We start from the raw sequence: 10,040 nt of genomic DNA, 5'->3' as shown, positions 1-10,040 counted from the left end.
CAGTTCAAGTGACCTGCTTGAATTGCACAGTTTGTAGTAGGTCTTGGATGTGTGAATGAAATTTCGGTGGTGGTTGGATTTTCTAAAATACAAAATCCAACTTCACATATCTTCCCCCCCCCAAAAAAAAAGCCAACCAAACAGAGACTTGCAAGGCTCTAACACACCACGTTTTGTGTGGTTCACTGAACAAGTGGTGTAGGTCTGTGCCTTCCCTTACTGAACAAAATTAATAAATTTTGGCTTGCATTAGGCAGGAGTGTTGGTGTGGTTGTACTTTGGCCTTCCTAATTAATACATTCCTATCTGGCAGTGCATTTTAGGGGACAAGGGCTGATTTAATTTCATTAGAGCTCTTTTTTTCCCTTGATTCCTCTGTCTGGTCTTTTAAGTTCCTGTCTGAATTTCTTCTTGGCTATCTTGTAGCTGAGTCTGAGAGGGCTCAGTGCAGACTGCGCAGGAAATCGTTCAGACTGAGTGAATCTGTGTGTGCTGCATGGAGCACACAGGCATGGAGCTCTCCTGCAGCTTGATCCAGTGGGGTTTAACACAGGAAATTAGACTTGCATTCAGGAGTGTTTTTAATTGGGTTTTGTTGTTCTCATTGCTGTTGAAGTGACTTAAGTACATTGCAGTGCGAGTCCTGTGCTTTACTGCCTTTCAGCACCCTCACAGGAGGCTCCTGAGGATTGGAGGGTCTCATTTGGATTGTGGTCTAGTCAGGCATGATCATTTCTCTTTGCCTTAGTAAACTGGATAAGTGGTCTAACAAGATCAATTTAACAAAGTTAGTGAAAAAACAAGTTATGCCTTGATAGCCAGAGGAGGACAGCTCATGAGATTCTTCAGTGCTTCAGTTTCAGATGAGATTTGAGGTAAGTACTTGTGATAATAGTATCACTGATAGCCTTCAGAGGACAGTTAGTGAATCCTGTACCTGGCTTAATCTTGGGCCTAAGACAAATCCCTCTGGAATACACAACAAGTCTGCAAGTGCAGTGGTTCTTTGGTGTTCTGTGTGCTGTGTCCTGCAGCAGCAGCAGCACGCTCTGGGGTGACTGCAGTGCCTGGAGAATGCCACCTGAGCCTCTACCCTGCCCCTTGCAGTCTTTGCTCTTGGGTGCCACCCCTACTGACTGGGGCAGCTGTCCTTGCCACACATAATAAGCTTAGTTTTACTTCTTTGGGCCTCTCATAGCTGATCTGTTCCCCTGGAGCTGCATTGAGCAGTTGGAAAGCTCTCTTGGGGCCAGCCTCTTTTAAACCATGATGTAAGCTTGGGCTATTGCTAAAGGCACAGAGCAGACTTCCATCTGTGCCACATCTGAACTGATGTGAGCACCGAGCTTCCTCGCCAAGCTGTTGATGTGATGCAGTGCCCTATAAAGTGGCAGCTTAACTGGTTGCTGTAGGCTGTGCCTGGCTGTGGGAGGGTAAGGTGCTGGCAGTCTTGGCCTGTTTCCCACTGTCCTGCAGATCAATCTCCTATTCCTAAACTGCTTCAGCACAGATCTCCCATGTCTGTTGTGATAACTGGCTTTGCTGTTTGTCAGTCTCAGTTTTGGGACTGCTCAGGAGAGAGCAAACTCATTGGCAGGTAGCAGAATTATGTTGCTGCTGATCTGTTGAAAGTCTGGGTATGTTGTGATTTTGATGGGGCAGTCATAGTTTGCCTGTGCCCTACACAGCAGGAGGTGTAAACCTTGCCCTTCTGCCGCCCCATGAAAGGATTATCTGCAAAAAACCTACAAGAAAGTCCTGAGGTGGTCCTGTAGCAAGTTGTGTTTCCTTCTGTGTCCCTTAACACAAGGTTTGCTGTTTAAAATAATGCTGAATTGCAGAACACTTGTTCCTAGGTGGAGGAGGAGGTGCTGGGGAAGCACAGCTGCTCCATGGCCATGTGCTGCACCCTGGACATGTTTAATGTCCTGGCAGCTGCCCAGGGTGGCAGAGGTAAGTATTAGATTTGTTCACCCACTCCTTTATTCCTTCAGTCTGGCAATTGCCTTCACAACGCAGGTTTTGTGCTCACAGTATGTATTTAGTCCAGGCATATGCCTTTGATTTAGTCCTTGCTGTGGCTGCAGTAATCCCTGCTGGATCTGTGCCTGGCAACAGGTGTTGCTTCTTTCAGTGTCTGGACTCCAGGACAGGAGCTCAGTTGTTCTGTGTGGGGTATTTACACTGTAGTTAAACAAAGTTTATTCAACTTCTAAAAGCAGGGCAGAGTTTGTAGTGTGTGGATGTGAACTTAAACCTGCACAAGTGAGAGACTATCAGAGCTCCTGTCTGAGGACCTGAGACTTGGTGATCCTTCTGGAGCAAGCAAAGAAGCACTTCTTTCTGGTGATATGCACTGAACCACTTATCTTCTCTCACCTGCCTCTCTTGACCCTGAATGCTAAAGCTGTGCAAGAGCTTTTGAGTTGAAACTTCTTTCTTTGCCAGAGGGAAGCCTGCAAGCTGGGTTGCCTGGGGAAACATGAGCCACAGCAGCATGGGACCATGGAGTTGTTCCTGTTGGCACTCCAGAAAATAGACAGCTTTGCCTGTGTTTGGATGTGTGGTGCTTCAGCTACCAGCTCTTTTCACCAAATGGGCTCCCTCCCCATTTCAGAGAATAATTTAGGCATTCTCCAGGATAGCTGTCCTGTCAGACCTTGCTAGGTCAGGCTGTGACTGAAGAACTGGAATGCACTTCCCTCATGCAAATAAAACAGGCAAACCACTGGCAGTTGTGGGGGCTGACAGTATCTAGGATGCCTTGCATGCACAAGCAGTCTGCTCCAGAAAACCACTTCTGAAATGGAGTCCTGAAGTTTTTCTCTCAGCTGGACAAGGAAGCAGCAGGCTCTGCTCTTGTGTGAATGAGTCTGTCATTGAATTGCATTGAACGAGTATGCCAGCCCATGAGTGTGTGCAGGGGTAGTGTTCATACGTGCTCAGCTGAGAGGAGGAGAGGAATGAAGCCCTTGTGGCAAAGGTGGCATTGAGTCCTGTGCCAGCCCTTACCAAGCACCTCACAGGCATCAGGCAGCACTCAATTCCCAGCACACACTGCAGAACTAAGTGCTCCTTGGACTTCCAGGCCTCGGAGAATGCCCCAGCCTTGGGAGGCGTGCTTGGTGCAGTAGCCTGGCACTCTGTAAGGTGGTTTTGCCCTTTGAGTGCAATGTCCATTATGAGAGCTTAAATCCAGCATTTATCCTGATAGCTTTGTTTCCCCCTGTACAGTAACACCTTCAGCATTGAAAAGTGGTGCACTGAGGATACATTACAGACACTGAGGAAACATAAGTTAAATTTAGAACTTGTGCTGATAAGTGCTGTGGTTATAAAAGCTGGCACAGGACCCTGCAGAGCAGGGAGGATGCATTTCTCCAGATGCCTTCTCTCCCTCTTAGGTTTTGCATCCTCTGAATTGAGCAGTGACCTAGTGAAACCTTTAGCTGCCACTTAGCGGAACAAAGTCACTGTCGCTTAAGTCTCCCTTCCTCAGCCCAGGCTCAGACACAAGAAGGGCTGTGCAGCCTTTCTCTAAAGACAAAGCACTTCTCACGTCTATCAGTGCATTGAAAGCTTTCCCATTCACACTTACGTTAGCATTCTTATCCTGGCAAGGTTAAAGTTCACCACTTTCCCAAGAAGTTCCTCCGTGGGCCGTTCTCGGCTTAAAAATTCAGAACAATCCTTTGGATGCAGCTGTTGAGCATTTGTGTCCTTGCAGAGCGGAAGGGAATGCGCTGAACTCCCCCACAGGCTCCCTGCACTGAGTGGGAGCGTTCTCTCATGTCTGCGCCCCGTCCTCCGAGCCAGCCGGTCCTGTGACAAAACGAGCCCTGTGTACACAGTAAAATTTGTCCTTTTGTACGAGATTTTCCATTGCAAATATTGATCGGACTACCACGCAATGCTCGCTTGTTTAGGCTGGGTCTGAGATTGAGCAATCACCAAAATGCTGAGTGTGCCAGGATGATTTTCAGTTCGGTGTCAGTGGATTACAAGCTCCCCACGATGCTTGGAGAAGCTGAGGGGTGAGGTGCGACTTCTCCAGGGTCATACCTTTGCTTCGCGAAGCCATTGATTTATTCAAAGGTTTAGCCTGGGCTGCTTGAACAATCCAAGTGTGTAATCCGACACGCAGGAAATTTCATTCAAGTTCAGGCTGGAATGTCTTGGGCTGTACTGTGTATCCATTTACCCTGAGGCAGAGGCAAATGCCTGCATTTCAGTCAGAGATTTCAAAGCACCACTTCTACAGCTGTAGCTCATTCAGCATTGCACCCATTAACACACTGGTCACTTCTCTCTCTGTCTGCCTTGGTTTGGAGTTCGGTGGAATTCTGGTAAGGGCAGCAAAGCTGGGATAGTGTGCTGCTTTAAGCTTCCAAATCTGGTTAACAATGGCTCTTTTCGATGTGGTAAGTAAAATTCCTCCTGCTTTCAAACATCCTCTTAAGTATCTGTTCCTAGTTCACCTCTGCCCCCAGCTGGTTTTGTACCCTCAGTCCTCAGGATGATATGTGGAATCCCTGGTTATTAACTCGAGGCTCTGCTCTAAGCCGAGTTCTGTTTGCCTGGTGGTTTTGGATGATACTGTCTCATTAGAAATTTCAGATGTAAACTCTGATTTCTGCCGATTTTGCTGGAAGTACGCGGTGGTTTCTGTTAGAGTTTTCTATCTAAAAGCGAAATTTAGTCTGTGCTTTTAGTCAGAATAGAACAACTCAGTAAATCTGCCTTTTGGGCCAGTGTGTGGGACAGAATGGCTGCAGCCACATGTCACCCAGCAGTGATGGGCTGCAAATGTGCTCTTGATGGTGCTCCTGCAGCTTTGCCCCAGATCAGGTGTCAGCTTCTAAAGGACAAGTTGAGCCCTGTACACGTGGAACTGGCTAATTTGATGGAAATATGATTATCCAGCTATTCTAGAAACAGATCAGATTTGCCCTGTGCGGGATCCAGGAGTGCACAAATCTGGAGATAACTGTGGCTTTGAGCAAAATGTGAGCTGGCTGCTGAATTTAGGTAATTGCTAACAAAGAATAGATGATGGCTAACAGTTTGAGTAGTTCTTTGCCCTCTCAAGTGAATGCAGCGTTGGCATTTTGTTAATAACATAATCATAGGCAGGACACTAATTCCTCTTGCAGAATCTCATTCTCCACACAAGCATTCTTCCCCTACAGAACCCAGCCCACCAGCCCTTGTAGTCCCTTAGCAGCCATTTATTTTCCAGAAGGCAGATAAGACTCAGCATCACAACTGTCTTGCTCACTAGCTCTGAGTATAGCTCCTGTGTAAGGACATGGGAAGTACTGGTGTTGGTGTGGCTGCTGACTGCTCTTGTGTCCAATGCCCCAGCCCTGCAAGCTGGAGAACAAGGAAGCCAGGGGAAAGAGATGGTGCTGAGCAGTCTAGGCTGCTGTTCAGGCCTCTACAGTGTGTCCTGTCCCATGCAGAGTTGTTGCCACTCCACACTGGAGGTGAGCAGTGACCTTCCATACCGTGTTTGGATAGCACTGGTGTAGAGTCCCCTGTGCTGCACAGCTGAGCCACAGCACAGTGGTACTGCCAGGAGGGAGCTCCTGTGGTACCCCAGAGTGTGAGTTACCCACCAGTGCCACAGCACAGTGATACTGCCAGGAGGGAGCTCCTGTGGTACCCCAGAGTGTGAGTTACCCACCAGTGCCACAGCACAGTGATACTGCCAGGAGCTTCTGTGGTACCCCAGAGTGTGAGTTACCCACCAGTGCCACAGCACAGTGGTACTGCCAGGAGCTTCTGTGGTACCCCAGAGTGTGAGTTACCCACCAGTGCCACAGCACAGTGATACTGCCAGGAGGGAGCTTCTGTGGTACCCCAGAGTGTGAGTTACCCACCAGTGCCACAGCACAGTGATACTGCCAGGAGGGAGCTTCTGTGGTACCCAGAGTGTGAGTTACCCACCAGTGCCACAGCACAGTGGTGCTGCCAGGAGGGAGCTCCTGTGGTACCCAGAGTGTGAGTTACCCACCAGTGCCACAGCACAGTGGTACTGCCAGGAGGGAGCTTCTGTGGTACCCCAGAGTGTGAGTTACCCACCAGTGCCACAGCACAGTGGTACTGCCAGGAGGGAGCTTCTGTGGTACCCCAGAGTGTGAGTTACCCACCAGTGCTGAGCTGGGTGTTCCTCAATGCCCACCCAGGCTCCTGTCAGACACCACCTGGTGCTTGGCTGAAATGATCTCCTCTTGGATCCATGGGCTTCCACTTCAGCTGCATTCAGTAATCAGTGAGGGATGAGCTGCAACTGGGAGAAAATCACCTCTGGAGAGGAGAGTCAGACCACGAGTTCATCTCTGAGGCAAGAAGGAAGCCAAGGTAAGAGTTGCTACTGTTTATACCTGTGAGCTGTTACCTCTCTGGCTGATGTGTGCTGGGCTTGTTCCCACTACAGAGCTCAATCCAGGGGTCCTGGGGGAGGTGGCAAACACTTCAAACTTGATCAGTCACTGTGCTCCTGCTGTTGCTACATGCCCAGCTGGGAAGGGGTGGATTTCTTCCTCTTAGCTGCCTGGTTGTTGGAAATGCTGGAAGCTGGTTGGCTCTATGATCATTGAGCCTGGCAGGAGGCCTGGCTGTGCTGGCTGTCCAAGAGCTGGGTCTGTTGGATCTCTGTTTCTAGTCTGATACTACTTTGTTGTGACTACTGGCTTGTGGGCTTTTAATATGCAGAAATCTGTTCAGTGCAGAGATGGACCTTGCCCTGCACTTGCAGACATTTCCTAATTACGTGTGGTTGTCATTTCATACAGGTTTTCCTGTTCTCCTTAATTGGTAGCAAATGGTAAGAGAAAACAATACACATTTTGACTTTAGTATAAGAATGCCACTGGAAAGGGCCCATTTCAGCTTCCCACCTTAGCTGAAAATTGAATAATAACTTGATTGTGTCACTTTTATTGCCCAAATGTTACCAAACTGGAGAGGAAATGTTAATAAGAGCAATGTTACTGAGGCAGTAACCTACAACTGACCTTCCTTCTTTTCCTGCTGATGGGGGTGGGTAGATGGATGACACCTAAAATGTGGCTGTTCTCAGAGGGTGTGGGTATTCCTTGATATCTCTGTTCTATTTGTGACAAGGGCTATCATGTAGATAGGGCAAACTGAAGCATTTGGCTGGTGAGTACTTCCAAGCCATATCTAGACAATGTGAAGCAGAGGATTCATGAGAAAACACTGCTGCTGCTTTTTCATTTCCTGAACAGTCTGGAGTTAGCATGTGGAACCCAAATGCTGTGTCACTGGGGAGATTTTGAAATACCTATAGCCTCTTGCCATTCAACATTGCTTTCTTGACAGAAGAGGTGGGTAGAAAGGAAATTAACAGCAAAAATATGGAATGATTTGGTGCGAGAGAAACAGCAGCCACCATTCCACCAGCTGTCTGTTGGTGATGTAGACCACGTGGTCCATGGAAGAAAAGGTGATCTGCAGTTGGGTCTCAAGGCAATCAGGACCAGGCCCTGCAGTGCCTTGTGTGAAGTTGGGCCCCCAGGGAAATGAGGAGTCCTGTAAAATCTCTGTGTCCCACATCAGTAGAGAAGGTGCATCTCAGTGGTTTTGGCTTTTTTTTTTTTTTCTGTTTAATTAAGATAATCTGCAAAATATCCACCTAAATTTATTTATTTATTTATTGGTTCATTACAGTCTTCTTTGTGGAAGATTGAGTGTTCAAGAAGTGAATACATTAAATCTCTGGTGCTTTTGGTTTCCTCTCCTGCTGTGGCTAAGAAGGGATGCTGTGCTTGCTGGGCAGCCTCCACTCGTGCTGTCCTTTGTGTCACCTGAGGTGTGTCACAGAGGCCTCCCCTTCCCTTCCAGCCTGGGCAGTGCTGCTCTCACTCTGCTGCCTTCAGTGCCATCCCAAGCCTGGGCTGGTGCCAGGGGCTGCTGTGGATGTGCTGGGGGGAACTGGGGAGTGTGGGAAGGACTGCAGGCAGCCAAAGGGAAAGGGCCTGGAACTTCTGTTTCATCCTTGAAGGAACAGAAGTTCAAATAAGATACTGCAAGTGCCTCGGACCTTCACTGTGTTTCATTTAAGAAAAGATTGCATTGACCATTACACCTTTTTCTTTTGTGTTTTTTGTGTGTCTGAGCTAACAGGCCCTCTCTCCTCCGTGCCTTTCAGGTAGCAATAAGATTAATTTTCAGTGTCTTGATTCAGTTTTAAGGCCTGAAACCTTGGCAAATGGTCATTCTGCCCCCAGAAATAATTTGCTCTGATTCAAATTAAATCACCAGGTTTAAAAATTTTTAAACTGTCTTGAAATACTGAAAAGGGAAGAATGGCAGAAACTATCCATCAATCCCTTGTACAGTAACAGCTGAGAACATTCTTAAATATTAAACTAGAAAGACTGATAGAGCTGAAATCTGTGACATACAGTGAACCTGCCCAGTGCAGCACCTCTGAAGAGGTTTTGTTGCAGAATGAGCACATTAGAGATGGCTGGAAAGAGCCCAGGGTGTCCCTGTGGCAGCAATCACAGAGGTGCAGAGGCTGCAGGCAGCACAGGGAGCCAGAGCAGCCTGGGCAGGAGAGGCTGAGCAGTGGAAGGGAGGCTGCCCTGCTGCCATTGCAGGGGGAGGTAATTGGCAATTCTCTGGGGCTCACAGGAGAGGAATCAGGGCACTGCAGCACTGCTGCAGGGCTTGGCTTAGCTGCTGTTTGTCTTGTTGGACTTTTAAACTCCATCATCCCAGAGAGGTGTTAGGGAAACCTTCCAGCCAAAGCAAAAGAAAGCCTTGGGCCCATCATCTGTCCCAGAATCTGTCCCAAAGCAGAGCCCATGGCTAGCATGGATTCCATTGTGTTAGGAGATGGTTGTGTTGTGAGAGGATGTGTCCTTGTCCTTCAGGTGCTCCTCTCTGGGTGCATTCATTGTTTTTTGTATTTTCATCTGTGACTGATAAACCATCCTCTGTCAAAAATGCCAGCATGGCATGGGGAGAAAGGGATCCATGGCAGAGAATGTGTCATGACCATAAGGGTGGCTCCCAGGCTGGCTGGGGACAGTCCTCCAGCCTGCAGAAACTGCACTTGCTTCTGCCAGCTTTCCCTTTGCACAGCTGAGATCTGGGTGGGATTTTCCTCCCAGGATCAGCAAGCTTAGAAACATTGCTGGCAGCACAGTGCTGAGTGACTGTGCCAAAACGTGCAAGTCCTAATCTCTCAGGAGTGAAGATGGTTTTTTTAGGCCAGGAGAATAGTGGGATGAAGCAGGAGCAAGGGAGAGAAAAGCATGGTCAGTTGGTTATTTCCTGACTGGTGGTTGTAGAAAACATTATTATTGGGATGCTCTTGGTCAGCTGAAGCAGACCTTGTGTGCTGATTGTTTTCAGTAATAGAATATTTGTAAAGTCTGAGGACTGGGGCTCCTTTCCATCAGAGCTTTTCAAGGTAAGAGCCTGGCACGAAGCCCCTCTGGCCGTTCCTCTCTGCTGTCCACCAGCCGTCCTCGTTCTCCGCGATGACGACCACGGTGTCCCCCTCACTGATGTCCAGCTCATCCACGTTCTGAAAGGAGACAGGGCGAGAAAAGGGGACAGCCTGACAGCACAGGGGCACCCAAGAAGTATCTGGTGAGGTTTTTAAATCCTGCTCTTCATCAACATGAAACGTTTTGGTTATTTCTGTAAGACGCTCAGATTTCCCCAGCCTCCAGGGTGCCTCCTCCTGCACAGCCTGATGGTTTTATCACTGGGGAAGTCCAGAAGGGGTTAAACACCACTCTCCTAAAGCAGCTCACCATGACCTGCCTAGTCTGCAGGTGTTGCTAAATGGAGCACAGCTTAATTCCTAAGGGGGATAACAGTGCCTCTGCTAATCCATGCCTGAAATAGATCTCTCACTTCTTTTAGCAGGGGACAGCAGTGACCAGTGGGGGACAGTGACTCTTGGACAGCAGTGACTTTCATCCCCAGACAACTGCAGTAGTTGCAAATAAGCTCTCCCTGAGCTCCCAGGCAGCCATCAGTGTCCAGTGGTGCTG

The 10,040-nt window shown here is 48.4% G+C and overlaps 1 protein-coding gene across 2 annotated transcripts in view; it reads right to left on the bottom strand.

Moving 5' to 3' along the window:
• Positions 1–7,655: 7,655 nt before the first annotated feature.
• PSTPIP1 (proline-serine-threonine phosphatase interacting protein 1) overlaps positions 7,656–10,040 on the bottom strand; it is a 53,514-nt gene continuing 51,129 nt past the window's right edge. For both annotated transcript variants that reach the window (XM_059857900.1, XM_059857898.1), the window contains one exon: positions 7,656–9,565. In XM_059857900.1, the coding sequence (XP_059713883.1) occupies positions 9,434–9,565 (132 nt within the window). In that variant the 3' untranslated portion in view covers positions 7,656–9,433. The remainder of the gene's footprint in view (positions 9,566–10,040) is intronic.

This window comes from Haemorhous mexicanus, chromosome 13 (assembly GCF_027477595.1).
Source record: "Haemorhous mexicanus isolate bHaeMex1 chromosome 13, bHaeMex1.pri, whole genome shotgun sequence".
Classification (NCBI taxonomy): domain Eukaryota; kingdom Metazoa; phylum Chordata; class Aves; order Passeriformes; family Fringillidae; genus Haemorhous; species Haemorhous mexicanus.
Note: the sequence above shows the minus strand (reverse complement) of the source record. Positions and strands in the feature narration are given on the sequence as shown.